General features: G+C 37.1%; 1 protein-coding gene across 1 annotated transcript in view; it reads right to left on the reverse strand.

Annotated features, from left to right (window-relative positions):
* apbb1ip (amyloid beta (A4) precursor protein-binding, family B, member 1 interacting protein) overlaps positions 1–15,724 on the reverse strand; it is a 44,225-nt gene that overhangs the window by 5,508 nt on the left and 22,993 nt on the right. Inside the window, exons 5-11 of the mRNA XM_077244172.1 lie at positions 15,217–15,294; positions 11,630–11,789; positions 5,605–5,726; positions 5,186–5,260; positions 4,782–4,925; positions 4,476–4,586; positions 1,990–2,088 (exon numbers count right to left, since the gene is read on the reverse strand). Of these exons, the coding sequence (XP_077100287.1) occupies positions 1,990–2,088; positions 4,476–4,586; positions 4,782–4,925; positions 5,186–5,260; positions 5,605–5,726; positions 11,630–11,789; positions 15,217–15,294 (789 nt within the window). The remainder of the gene's footprint in view (positions 1–1,989; positions 2,089–4,475; positions 4,587–4,781; positions 4,926–5,185; positions 5,261–5,604; positions 5,727–11,629; positions 11,790–15,216; positions 15,295–15,724) is intronic.

Raw genomic sequence — 15,724 nt, forward strand, 5'->3', positions numbered from 1 at the left:
GAGAGTCAGTTCTTTCTGAGAATAAGGATTCTTCCCCGGCCCTCCACCGGGGAAAGGAGTGGCCTTGCTACCAGCTCCTGGAAAGAACTGAATCCCACCTCCGAGCAGCCCGTCTAAAGAGCGCCGCTTAACCTGGCGTATAGCAGGGGGCAGGGCTGGAGAGGGCAGTGGCGTCCCCCTGCGGCCCCCAGAACCAGCCCGGGTGAACGGACGGGGTGGGAGCCGCAGGAGGGCGCCTTCGGCGGTGTAGTTGAGGGCTGTACAACAGTTCTCAACCGCCCACCGCCGAAGGCGCCCTCCTGCAGGCCGACCTGGGATATGAGGGTTCCGACCTGAGAGCAGAGGGGTCCGCCGGACAACCTACACATCGGACAGGTCAAGCCAGAGGATTGAATGGTGGACATCACCTGACCCAGGGAGCGTGCGGCCACTTTCGTCGCTCGGTGAGCAAGGTAAGTGGCGGCGCGCAGCTCGATGAAGAGCCCTGGGTCAGTCCTACCTTCCTGCATGTCCATGAGCACCTGGGCCAGGTAGACCAGCAGAATGGCCATGGCATGCAGTGAGGCGGCTGCCTGTCCTGGGAGCTACAGGATTTCGCCACAAGTGTAGACGAAAAACTACAGGCCACGGACGGGTGCTTAGGATTGCGCCGACAAGAAGCACTCTGAGGACACATAGCATCGCAACAGAACGTTCAGCCGGGGGAACCCCAGTCTACCCATGGGCAGCGGCCCCAACGAAAGAAGGAAAGGCGGAAGAGATCAGCGAGCGGTCCCGAGAAGACAATGGGGTCTTCTAGGACTTCGAGATCTCATCATGCACGACCGGGAAGAAAGGTATCGGGGTTTTCCGTAGACGGAGTCGGCGACCTTACTCAAAAACCAATCGTCCCGGGAAAGCATGGCCGTCATCTCCGGATCAGACTCAGGCACAGCCATATGCACACCAGAGGGTGGCAGCTGTGACGAGTCGTCACTTCCAGGAGAATCAAACCCACCTTGTGAAGCTGCTACAAACATAGTATCATCCTCTGTAGATTCAAATGAAACACACGGGCCACCAGAGGGTAGACCGGTGGGAATCACCTGTTCACTAGCGGGCACCATCATTGAGGAGGGGGGCTGGGGCGTGGACACAGAGTCGGCGCCTTGTTCCAGACCGTAACCCTCCGGTCACCCTGGCCACCAGCCGAAGAACAGGTGGTGGATGAGGGGACTCTCACTCTTGTGAGTTCACCGAGTCTCGACCTTAACGACGCGATGGTCATGTTCCCAGAGAGAACATGAGTCATCCACGAGGGCCGAGAGCTGCCGCAACCATTCTTTTTTTTTTAAAGGCATGGCCGAGCCGTCTTTAAAAAGACGTGCCGCGTGCGAGCTCTTATATGAGAGGAGAAAAAAACTCCGCGATGTTGAAGCGAGCAGGGAGAAACACACTCACTGGCAGATCACTGCACAGTTCAGCAGGCAATGTGAACTCGCTGCAGATCGCCGTCACACCAACACAGGAGAATGGCTCGTCTCGTAGAGTGAAATCAGGAATGGCTGTGGAGTGAAGAGATACTCTTGGCTCCGAAGCGAAAACATATCTGCATGTTGCCGGCGTCCTCCTTTTATACCCACGTGGTGGGGCAGAGATACGCTATGCAAATTCCGCAGACCCATGGCATTTCTTTGCCGTTGGCTTGTTTTGTAATACTCGGAAGTCGATAGGCTTTCTAAGCGAAACCCCCATTCTCCGTCATCCGACGTAACTCGGAGTGACTACGAAAGGGAACTTATTTTTTTATTATTTTTTTTTTTTTGACAAAGTAGACAGCTCACAATATGACCCAACACAATACAGCTACAATTTACAGTACATTTTTGCATTGTAAACTAAGATTTATAATGCCAATTTTTGCTGCATAAAGTTAAACTTGGTGTCTTGAATTTATCATACAATCATTATCTATTTTGTTTTTTGGTGTGTGGCCTGGTTTCTGCTCACCTTTGCAATTCGTATCCCAGTCACCCACAGAGTCATGGTCAACTCATCATCACAACATAGATACTTGATGTATTGGGATTCTTTTTGAATTTGAGGATGCTGAAAGCAGATCACAGTAACCATATGAACATGACATAAACCTGATATACAGTATACACCTGAGAAGGCCAAGATAATAACACTTCATTTAGTTGTATCCCATATTGTTCCCCCTGTCATTCCCTACAGATTTGTGGACCCATTAAATCAATGTTTTTTGTTGTTCTCAAAACAACAAAGGGTTGAGTAACAACTTACTAGGGTATTCCATATTAGTTCATGCTTTGCTGATAATAGTTTTTCTCCAAATGGAGAGTTGGTGATATTAACATTGTTTTGATTACATATTTTATTGAGCTGCAGTTGCATAGCAACAAAAATTTGATTACCAATGCCCCTCTAGTGCCACACTTTAGGATTACCCCTAAATATTGCTAAAATGAACCACACAAATCTTGTGCTTTATAATTTTGAATTATTGCATACATGCAAAGAATGCATGTCCCTTTTTTGTTGGAGTCTGGGTTTAATTGTGCATGTATTACATTTATTGCATTTTTTCGTTTTATTTCCCAATTGCTTGACAAACGTAAAACACAGCCCACCCTAACCTAAACATAGCCTGAAACACCCTTGATGATTTGTCATGCTTTCTTACCAAGTTTTGCTATAATCCTTAAGGTATTTCGTTTCCTATGGGTTGATGTTGGTAAAATAGCTTTTTACAGTTATAATTTTCTTTGTCCAAAATGAGTTTTTAGCTAGTGAAATTCTTTCCATGCCTCGTTTTTAATTTGGTAGAACAATAACCCAGTATTAACACTTTCATCAGCTATTCATATTCTTAGAGGTGAGTATAGACTGGAAAAAACAAACAAAGTTGAGGTATTTTGAATTGCTGGCAAAGACTTTAATTAAAGGAAGGATCTGTCAACTGCATAGTCTGAACACAAAAAATAACCAGAAAGTTTATGACCTTTTACAACTTGTGGCAGGCTGGCTACTAAACCATAGTGTTTTGTTCAAATTATAGACTATATTATTCATTTGGAAAGGCTTGAGAACCATGATAGCATTCTTAGACTGCTAGTTTTGATTGGTTTTAGTTATATTTATCAGACTGTTACCACCATGCATGCATAAAAATGATACTGTCTGAACAAATACCAATTAAAGTAGCTGTGAGTGCCACAAGCCTCACTCTTAGACCCACTGTAGTTCTTCACACAAGATGTAGAGTTTAAAGTTCTTTACCAGATCTAGAAAGTTTACACATCCGTTATTTTAATTACACTTTATTTTAAGGTGTCATTGTTGCAGTGTAATTATACTATTAAGAATTAAGTAATAATAATAAACAACATGTACTTGCTATAGGGTGGATTAGGATTTAGTTTATGGTTAGTTGAATGTAGTCGTTTAGTAGTAGATGCATAGTTTACTATGTTAGTAACAGCAAGTAGATGTAACGTGTGACAAGGACACTGTAAAATACAGTGTTACCGTTATATTTTTTAAGATGCTGTTTTGTATAAACTATAAAATACTGTACTGTTTCTTGAATTTAGCCCCTTGCTATCTAAGAAAGCCCTCATCCCTTATGTTTCATGTTGCCCCAATTAATGTCAGCTCTCATCCATGCACGCTAAACTGGAAAAGATGCCTTCCCAACCACTTCCTGCATTCTTGACGCTCAAATGCAACACATTGGCTTTTATCTTTGGGGGTAGCACCAGGCATAAAAGAAGCACACACCTTGAAATAATTATTGTACAATTTGTGTTTAGCAGGGGGGTTACGCCTACCAGCTTGAGTAATGGTCTTTGAGTGGACACTTACTGTATGAAAGAGAACCAAGCTGATTTAGGGTGCGTAAATATCAGATTAATCCCCTACTGCCTGGAGTACTTAAAGACACCTTGTTATTACGGCAAATTACTTAAAAAGCCGAGGTTGCACTCTAACACTGGCCCTTGACTAGGTTTTTCATTTAGTAATTTAGGGGATGTTTACACAACACTGTTTTCAACTTAAAACGGAAAGGCGCTTTTGCGTTTTTGCCGACAACAGTGTTTTGGCCTGAAAACTTTTGAAAACAGGTTTCAAAGTGCAAGTTTTTGAAAACGACACCCTTTGATCTCCGTATAAACTACAAAAACACTGTTTTTAAAAGTGTTCTTAAGTGTGTTAGGAAAAATCTAATAGTAAACTTAAATGGACTTTTATTTCATTAATATTATATTACCAGCAAGTACAATTTTAAAAAATATATACTTTTAAGATGTAAAGTACACAACAAGAGCACATTCAATACAATTAAGTGCAATATATTTTCACAAGGGTGGGCTCATGTTTTATTTTATTCATCTTTGTCCTTGTCACACTGTATGTTTCTGATCCAAACTCATTATTAATGTTAAAGTGAGACCATAATAAGAAAACTGTACCTTGAGAATGAAGCAGTGGTCTGTTGGTGCTTTGTATTTGTTTCTGTATTCTTTGCAGTAGTAGACGTTCACATTGTCAAACTGCACCAAGCAAACAAGGTCCCGGGATGCCTAATGGAGAGAGAACCCCATAATGCACTGAAATGTAGTTTCTTGACATTTTCACAAAGCCAGTTATTATTTAGGTCTGTTGTGATTAAGTATTCAATCAAAAAGCAAACTGATGTACATTGAGCTTAATAAGCGAGGATTTGCCTGAACTCAAAATACACTGTATGTTTTACTGTCTGGGTTGCCTGAGCTGACCTTTGTCTTGCCTTTGGGTGAGTAATACAATCCAGAGGCTCGAAGCAGGAAGTAACGCTGTTTCCAGGATTTCTTGCCATCCTCCTTCATATACAGAATGGCCTCAAGGTCAGGTACAATGATGGAGGCTCCACAAAAATTCTCCTATACCCAGAAATAGGCATTAAGACTTATATCATTCGATTTTCTATTTACTGCAGGACACACATTGGAACGACATAAGGGTCAGTATATGATGATAAAATTGTCATGTTCGGGTCAGATTGTTTAGACCTGCATTATTTCTTTAAATGGCTTCAATTAAGACGTTAAATCTGACTCCATTAAATTCTTTTGATAAATGTCTACATTGGTAAGCTGACATTAAATCTCTCAATTATATCAAAAGTTAAACGCAGACGCACCTCCAGAAGTTGTTCTTTGTCTTTTTCTTTCATCTCCATTAGCGATTTCTTATCCTTTTTCCACATATAAAATAACTGTAAAATAAATTGAAATGGGCTTCATTTTAATCAGCATTCAACAAAATTTCATATGTTTAAGGAATGTTGGTCATGAAGACAGTCTCTACACCAAGGAAGTCTTCTAGACTTCTACAATTACAGAAAGCTGTCAATTTGCTGAGTTTAACTGTTTTTCTAATTTCTGTTCCATTTTTATTGAACTAGAAACAGAGAAGTCAGAGAGAAGTTTTTGGAAATGTCACTTCTGTGAAACAATATACTGTAAGGGAAAAGCACTTTTGTTTTGTACTTTGATATTTTCATAAACTGTAATTCAAATTGCATTGGCAAGAAGCACAAATAGCCGTCCAAATACTTGCCTGAGGGTTTCTGAACACTTCATATTTGTCTTTTTTCTCATGAAAAACCACTTTGTTTTCACTGTCCCTGGTCCATGTAGAAAGAGGCTCGACTAGGTTCTCATGGTCCTCAAACGCTCGTTCTGTGGAAAGGTCAAACTCAATTCAAATGTCATCGTTTTTTGTCCTTACTGCATTTTCCTATTTTCATAAATAAATATTGATAATGAATATTGCCCCTTTGAAGTTATGAACAGTTTGTAAAGATTGATTTGACAGACACTTTTATCCAAAGCTATATTAAAATACAATAAAGATATGTATTTGTGTGTTCTCAAGGAACTGTACCAACTATCTTGGGTTTACCTTGCAGCTTGACAACTACAACTACAAAACAATGTTTAAATTTAATTGCACCCATACATAAATAGTTTATGAAACAATCATTAAACTCTTCCGAGCAGCTGAGGGGTTCTCCTAAATCCATCTATGTGACCTATTTATTTCCATCTCGACTTGGCTCAGCTAAGTGCAGAACGCCATGGGAATGTTCTTAGACCTCCTCCTTCCCCAGCACCACCTTCCTAGATCTACTAGGGGTTATGCTTACGTTCCTTACAGCAGCTTGTATCCTATTTCATGTATGTATGTGCATGTTTCGACAGTCGCCTTTACTCATGCCGCCGGCAGCAGCAGAAAATCTAGTCCATATATAGTACACTCCTTTCTTATCAATAAAACAGTGTTTACATTTCGAGAGTTGTCGTGATTGTAAAACATACATAGGTACTGTATGTACATAAATACATTAAAGAATGTTTAACTTTAATTGCACACATAAATAAATAAATAAATGTTTTTTTTTTAAATATTTGTTTTCATTGATAATATACTTTGCATTGTAAATTGAAAAAAATGACATTGTGCACCTATAATATATGGATTAAAGATAAAAGGTCCTCTGAAAGTATTAATTAAAAATACAGTAAAACATTTTTAATAATAAGTAAATTCAGTATAAAATGAGAGACCTTTAATACCATTCCCATCCCTAATCTCTATTCTAATAAGCATAAAAGTACACAGCAAGCACAAACATAGAATATAACTTCCTCAAAACAAAAGATGTTTTTAAGATGTTAACAAAAACTTTTTGAAAACGAGTTCCTACGTGGATACATTTGAAAAAGGCGTTTTTGCGTTGTAGTGTGGACTGTGAAAACAGGTATTTGAAAACAATGATGTACAGGTCAAACTCGAAAAATTAGAATATCATGCAAAAGTTATAATTTTGATGATTATGGCTTACAGCTTATTAAAACCCCAAATTCAAAATCTCAGAAAATTAGAATATTACATGAAATAAATTAAAAAAGGATTTTAAATACAGAAATGTCAGCCCTCTGAAAAGTATAATCATGCATATGTATATAGTTATATATAGCTTACTAAATATCTCTCACCTTTTAATTTGAATTACTGAAATACACAAACTTTTGCACAATATTCTAATTTCAAAAGCAAAACATAAGAGCAATTGCATTTTAGAACAAACAAATAATGGTGATTGAGTGTGACCTGGATGTATCAGTGAATGATGAGATATTTTGCTAAATAAACTGACCCTGCCAGAAGAATAGTATGATAACTATGATATCTGTTCCGTCTATATCATCTCAGTGAGCTTTTATGAGGTTTTACACAAGCGCAGTGAGGTGAAATTAGCGTAACTTAAACTTTTGGAAAATGCTTGAAAATGCTAGATTGGATGGAAAGCATTTTCAAATGTATCCAGATTAATGTAGACGTAGCTTTATACAGTCAAATAATAACTGGAAGTGGATGACTGTCTGCATAAGGTTGAATCAAAGACGCAAATTAAAGGCGGAATTAATTCGCAAGCAGTTCTTTAATCAAATCAAGTTCAAAATTACACACTCAGGAAACAAAAACGCAATGAACAGAACAACTGCTTATAATAGACGAGGTCTGAGAAAGACTGAAACAAACACAGGGCTATAAATACACAAAAAAACACTAGGGACTAAATGAGATAATTAACTAGACACAAGTGGAACACATGTTAACTGATGAGCTACTGAACAGGGAATAAATCACACAAAATCACGATTTAAAACCAAACTTAAACTTAAACCAAACTGAACCCAGACAGCAAAATAGTGCCCAGAAAGTAGTAGAATCCACATGTACCAGATGTGGCCCGGATTTGGGCCAATGTTGCTGTCTAAACAGACATAGCGTCAGTGCCCGCTCTTACATTAAAAATAAGGTGGATACAGTGTGTGTCAGAGCTGTTTAGATGTTCATCAGTATTTTTCTCATGATTATAAGTCACAGTAGAAACATCATCATGCGAGGATGATGCTTCTCTAAAATAAGATTGGGTGTAACACATTTCCAAAGATACTTAACATAGTTAAAAATGATTCTGTTTTGGAAATGTTTGTTTGGTTGCCTCACACTCTTTTGCCGAGGCAACTTGTTTTTAAAGAGTAGGCACACCGCCAACAATATCAAGATTAGTGATCTGCTGATTTAGTTTTTTTTTTCTCAGTTGCCTATTCTTAAGCTATAATATTTGGTCCACACCAACCACCCGTATGTTCTTAATTGCATTGCATGTGCATGTGTAGCGTACTTCAAATCTTAAAAGTATATTTTAAGAAACTGTACTTGCAAAAATTACAACACTGGTAAAATAATAAAAAGGTTTACTTAACCCATTCAGACCCTGCGTCCATTACAATGGACATCATATGTCAGCCCCCCCCCCCCCCCCCCCCTTTTTTTTTTTACTTCTGGAGCATTTCACCTAGTTTAAAGCCTGCAGTCCATGAGATTGGACGTTTGTCATCCAATCAAATGGCAGTAAAGCGCTGCATGTAGTAATTATATATAAAAAACACTACATTGAAGAGAAGCATGGCAGCACTTCACTCCAAACACAGAAGCAAGCAACATTTTCTATGGTTTTATTTGCATTTTTTATATATTTTTGCCAGTGTTTCATAGTTTGTATGTAAAATAGAAAGATTGAACTTATTAATTAAAGTTAAAAATCGATTGTAGAATTGCACGTTTTAAATCAGGATTTTTTCAAATGTGTCTGTCCATTAGAATGGACAGTGGGTTCGAAAGCTTGTTACTGAAATCACATTTTCAGTAATGCTGGTTGAAATTTCTTATATAAAAAAAATCTATATCATAGTACCGATACATTTTTTAAACTTTTTCATATGCAGAATATACTGTTCTTGAAGTGCTTGAACATATAGCAGATGGAAATATCTCAGATGTTGACTTTATGTGGAGTGATGAGGAAGATGGAGATGTAAGAAAAATATCTGTATTTAAAACTTTATAAAGTAAAATATTAATAACTAGCTTCCGGCCAAACGAACATACGGATTTGAGTTAAATCTAAAGTGCAACTTGAATATGAATATTTTTCACTTTTATGATGGATAGATGCACTTTTATGATGGATAGATGCACTTTTATGGACTTTCAAAACAGAAACAACCATTCACAGCCATTATAAAGCTTGGAAGAGCCAGGACATTTTTTAATATAACTCTGATTGTATTCGAAAGAAGAATGTCATATACACCTAGGATGGCTAGAGGGTGAGTAAATCATGGGCTAATTTTAATTTTTGTTGTTTTGTTGACAAAAAATTATATTTGTCATCATCACTCACTCACCCTTATGTTGTTCCAAACCTGTATGAGTTTCTTTATTCTGCTGAACACAAAATAAGATCTTTTAAAGAATGTCGGTAACAAGACAGGTGACTTCCATAGTATTTTTTTCCTACTGTATATTTTCCTAATAACTATATTATATTATTATAACATAATATTATCATTATTAGTAACTATTTTGAAAATTACAATAATATTTAGCAGTAATGTATCAATATAGATATTACAGTACAATGCCGTATAATTAATTACAGCAGAAGTAGACCAAATTACGAAATACAGTAAAAATACAGTAAAGTACTATTTTGTAATTTACAGTACTGATCTTGTGCACTGTAAAGTGAATTACACTACAGTTACTTACAGGAAATCGAAATACAGTAACTTGCTGGCAACCGTGCTGCCAGTAATGTACTGTAAAAATACAAGAAAACCATTAACAAGGAAATTGTTTCAAAGATGCACACAGGAAATGACTCTAACGTCAATGCATTGATTGATTCCTAGGTTTATTTTGTTATGAATAAACAAATGTGCGATCTATAAAGCAAAAACCTTTCAATTAAAGTTGCAATGTTATAATGTTCTAGTTTTTGATCTAAAAAAACAAAGATGCACACAAAAAATGACCTTAATATGACCATATTGATTGATTCGAAGACATTTAGTTGGTTACAAACAATGTGCAATCTGTAAAACAAAAACCTCAAAATTAAAGTTGAAATGGTTTACTGCTGAACATTTTTTGACCTTGAGAAAAAGCTTAAAGTATAGACCAACAAATTTTATGTTTATTAATTTATTTCATGTTGGTACATTTTTGGGAAGTACACCTGTTTTGACCTGACGTCCAATGGAATGGACAAAAAAAATTACAATGAAAGCCAATATTTTTTATTATTATTTTCATTTGGTCTTATTTATAGAAGCCTCATGAGCTGGGAAAATTTACTTATATATTTTTCAGAAACATGAAACATAATTCAGGCCTGAAGGGGTTAAAGAAAGTACACTTTCATGAATTTTTTCTTACTTTATACGTCATAATAATGTCAAATTGAAAGTTTTACTTTAAAAGTACATTTTAATCATAATGTTTTTAATTCATTGAAGTTTTTACTATTTTGAAGAATGTGTGTAAATAAACAGTTGATGTTTATAGACCCTATAGTTTTATTTTTCCATATTATGAAAGGATCCATAAACTGTTTGGTTACCCTATATTATTCAAAATATCTTCTTTTGTGTTCAGCAGAAGAAAGAAATTCATGCAGGTCTGGAACAACTTGACGGTGAGAAAATTATGACAGAATTTTCATATTTTGGTGAACTATCCCTTTAGGTTCAAACTAAATGTAATATTTTATGCCATTGCATGTTATTTAGAATTAAATGAAAACGTGTTTTAGTTTAAAACAATTTTAAGCGCAATTAGCTAAAGTTTTGAGCGTTAAGGACTTAAGTGCTAAGGACTAAAGTGTATGAATGTCATTTCTATTGAAACTTGCATGGCTTAAATATATTTGCATATATTATATTTAAATCCAAAATCAATCAATAATCAAATATTTGATAATTATTATCAAGTATAGTAGGCCTACATGTGTTTTAGTATGTTAGTCAGTACATCCGAAATAAGCTTAAATCATGCTTCTTGACAAAAGATTATTAAAACATACTGTTTTAAAAAGACTTTAAATTAAAACTTTTAATTTGAAATTATTCCAAAGTGCACTTGTTAAGTATATTAATAAACATAGTCATGAAAGTGTACACTCTTTAAGTACACTGAAGTGGCCTTGTATTTCAATAATAGTATATTATATCCAAGTAGAGTTTTTCAAAATATATTTTACACGGTTTGGAGTACACTATTCAATAAAATGAAGTGCACTTCTTTTTCATAAGGGAAACAAATGGAATAGCAATAGCCAGAAAAATCCAGTCTCTTTAAGTCTATTCATCTAAAATTTGGCAACCAGACAGCAAACATTATGGCTGTAGATGAAGCCTCACCGCAGATGGAGAAAGAGTAAGGGGGGATTTCGATCATAAGGACTGTATTTCCTCAAGATAGGGAGGTTGAGTGACAGTGTCTGGGACAGTAAATTAAACCCATCTGTCGTTTGGTGTGTGAGAGTGAATGTGTATGGAGGTACATCAGCTTTGTACTGTGAGCTCACTGGAGCCTGCCTGTCAGCATGCCAATGAAAACACACTTCATCATTTTCTCAGAATCCAGTCCGGTAAAGCTGATGACGACTGCATGGACATGTAGGTGTGTGTGTGTGTGTTTGTGTGTGTATATGGATAATACTCACCAGTCTGTAAGTCAGGGTTGGTCTCGCACACACACCAGTCCACATTGCAGTCACAGTGTGTCTTCTCAAACAGGTTGTCCATCACCTCTCTGACTGTTTGTCTCTCATCCACCATCAGAGTCTTTGAGCTGCCATCCATAATCTCCACTTTAACGACCAGCTATCACAACAAATGATAAATCACAAGGTTAAACTCAATTAATAGGATAACAACATGGCATGATTTATGATCATTAGCATTATCAGTGTAACAAAATTTGGTTTTGATGCTTTATATTGTATGTTGGTCAGATGGTTTCATCCAGTTTAAGTACAGTTCTTGTCCAGAATATTCTGCAAAGTGGAACTTCTGGCTAAACAAACTAGTTGAAGCCTGGTGGGAAAACCAGCATAATCACATGCTGGTGAAAAGCCATGCTTGTGTTTTCAACAGGGTCTATGCACAGATGTTTGGAAGAAAGAGATATGAATGGTCTTATAGACAGATACGCTCTGATAATGGCATGTGAACTGCAGAAGGACAACATTGAATATCAGCAATCATGCTAAAAGTAGTTAAGCTCATTCTAAAGTCTCACATTGTTGCAGTTATAGTTGCAACTTTAAATCCATTCTTGTAACCATTATTACAACATATTGTTGTGAGTCAGTGCACTTTGAGCACTTTAAGTAACCAACTTTATCACTCAGCTATGACATTAAGTCAGTGTGGGTCATGTAGCCTACAACCAGACTTTTTAGAGCAGGCTGACCCATGACACACTATTTTGTTTTTTACAATCTATTGAGAAGAAAGCAACTGACAGCTTATTGTAAAAAAATAAAGTATATCTAAGTGGAAATAATTATTTTGCAAAGCTTGTTCTTTTATTGCTGAAGAGGCCATTTAGGCTGCATGAGATACACGTTTATCCTAATATTCCTTATAAGACATAAAAATAGACACATATTTTGTCATTGACATATACTACGATTCTAACAACAATTTGGACAGTTATGTCCAAATACACTTCTAACAACAATTTTCTAACAACAATTTGGACTGTTATGTAGCTGAGATCAGCTATTTCGAGCCAAGGTCAAGAGTAGATTGAGTCAGAGACATTAAGAGGGTTGAGCAAAAGTCAAGACAGAGACCTGAAGAAAGTCGAGTCCAAATCAAGATCTAGATCTGAAGGGGGTTGAGTCAGAGTGAAGAACAAGACCTGAAGAGGGTAAATTCAGAGTCAAGACAGAGATCAGAAGATGGTTAAGTCCAAATCGAGACCAAGAGCTGAAGTGCGTCAAGTCCAAGTCAAGACAGAGACCAAAAGGGGGTCTAATCCGAGTCAAGACGAAGAAGTGAAAAATAATTTAGTCCAAATCAATACAGAGACCAGAAGAATGTTGAGTCCAAGTCTAGACCAAAACCTGAAGTAGGTTGATTCCAAGTCAAGAGAGTGGCCAGTTGCATAAACTGCTTAGACTAATTATTACTAGTAGGTCAGACTAGTTCTTAAGACACAGTCTTCACTTACCATCTAAGTTTACGCAACTGGCCCCTTGAGTCAGAATCACAACCAAGGCCGGTTCTATGGGGTGCTAGAGGGTGCTAAGCACCCCTAATGCAAGCAAGAGCACTTTAGTGTAATAGTATATTGGTGAACCAGATTTGGCAAACGCTCCAGTGCATGTTTGTGCTCTGGAGAACATGAAATGTATCTATTTACAATGTGTTTTTGCTGCGGTGAGCAATGTATCTAATCACCCACATAGTTGTTGATCTCTTGAATGCTATGGCCAATGAGAGGTGTTTAAGTTAGCCAGAATCCACTCACCACTCAAAACGTTTTTATTCAATGCTTAGTTATGCAGGCTCGCTAAACTTCTCATTAACAAACAAAATGTAGACACGGTGTAAGTAAGAGATTAATTGTGCATTGTTGGCAGCTTCATTGATTATAAAGGAACTTTGTGAGACTGGGATGAACTGACAAAGAGACAGCGTATTTAGTAATTGTAAGGGAACAGTCTTCGCTCACTTTCGAGTCTACAGCCTATTTGAATAAAACTACTGTTTTCATGCTGCTAAGAGGACCAACAGCCAGTTGCGTGCCGCAAAGTTTCGGAAGTGACATCTACATATAAATTCTGGATTCACTCTGCATGGGGTAGAAATATGACGTTAAAATAGTAATGCATTAAAGCAATATAAAGCAGCCTAATACATTATATATATATATTTTTTTATTATATTCCAATTACCGAAACCAAGCCTGGTCAAAACAGAGACCTGAAAAGAGTTGAGCCCGAATCTAGTCTCCAGTATTACAACATTGAACTTGGAACAATCTTGATTAGAAATGTGTGAGTTCTCTTGATAGTAGACTTTAGCAAATCTGAATACAATTTGAGACATTGTTGATATCTCCTTTCAAATTAATTAGACAATTGTGGTACTATGGTATGGGTTAGGGTTTCTCCTTTTCTCAGGAGAAACATCTGAGAAGTATTTGACCTCAGTGCAAGTTTCCTATTCTTATTGATGGCTAGGATGTCGTGGGATTTTTCTTAAAGGATAAGTTCACTTCAGAATTAAAAATTCCTGGTAATTTACTCTGCCCCACGTCATCCAAGATTTTCCTGTCTTTCTTTGTTTAGTCTGAAAGAAATTAAGGTTCTTGAGGAAAACATTCCAGGATTTTTCTCCATATAGTGGACTTTAATGGGGTACAGGGGTTTGAAGGTCCAAATTGTAGTTTCAATGCAGCGTCACGATTCTACACGATCCTAGCCGAAGAATAAAGGTCTTATCTTGCGAAACGATAGGTAATTTTCTAAAAAGAAATATATATATATATACTAAAAATGCTCGTCTTTTACTCGCTCTGTGATGCGTCACGCATTACGTAATCACGTTGAAAGGTCACGCATGTTCCGGTCTTCGGCTGAAGAAAGAAAGACATGAACATCTTGGATGAAGTGGGAGTGAGTGAACTAGTCCTTTAAAGGTGCTCTAAGCGCTGTTGGGTGACATCACTTCTTGTTGACATTCGAAGTATTGTCAAACAAAACCCTTCTTGTCGGTTATTGGCTGAAACAGTTTGTTGTGTTTCGTGGTGTGGGTTAGCCCAGTTTGTTTTTGTTGCCGTTTGTGGAGCCTGGGGTGTCTGCAGAGACCGCGTTTTTTTTACAGTGTGTTCAGGGGACAGGCAGCTAGCGGATAGTGAGGGGATGTTTGCTGTAGGTGACAAAAAATATTTTGACATTGCTTAGAGCACCTTTAAGGGATGTTCTATGTAAGGTTGTGCATGAACAAATGTCTGAACAAGCGTGCAACAGATATATACCATGTTTTAGAATGCCATGATGTCATTGACATTGATCTGTTTTAGAAATAGTGGATGTCTGCTCATCCACACCACCTAACAGACATTACTACCGCAGAGCATTGAACGATGCCATGAAAAGCACCTATATTTTTGCAGTTAAATGACTTACATTCTTGTCTCCAGCTGTTTTAGAAATGCACTGAATAATATTCTTAAAACCATTGAAGTGCATTCAAGATTTAAAAATATATATATATAAATGACTGCATCGCTTACCTTTTTCACTTTGGCCTCCTTTAACTTCTCCAAAGCATGCTTGATTTTATCTGCTTTGATCTGTTCCTCTTGTTCTTCCTGGGGGGATACAAAATGATAATTACCTAACAGACATAACAATACATATCAATGATTTTTGGAGTGATCTGATTCTGATCTTAATTAAGGTTTCATGGAGTCAATGTGACGTCAAAAAGCTCTGCATATGGGAAATGCAAGGCTTACTCTGATTCTACAGATTAAATCTAAAAATGACAATAGTAAGAGAGTATTGTGTATCTTAACTGAAATGGAACCTCATAAATTACCGTACTAATTTTAATACGCTTCTCGTAATAGCATGTTGCAAGGCATTCTATGATTCAAATAAAGATGTATACAATTCTAGCTAAGAAGAAAATATAATTATTCTGAATTATTTGCATCGGGAGTATGTCTGTAATGCTTTAATGTGCTTGCTAGGTTGGTATCACACTTAAGGTTGTGAAACAGAGCTGATCTACATTAG

This window comes from Siphateles boraxobius, unplaced genomic scaffold (assembly GCF_051911475.1).
Source record: "Siphateles boraxobius isolate OS27281-9 unplaced genomic scaffold, OSU_SipBor_1 26, whole genome shotgun sequence".
NCBI classification, from domain to species: domain Eukaryota; kingdom Metazoa; phylum Chordata; class Actinopteri; order Cypriniformes; family Leuciscidae; genus Siphateles; species Siphateles boraxobius.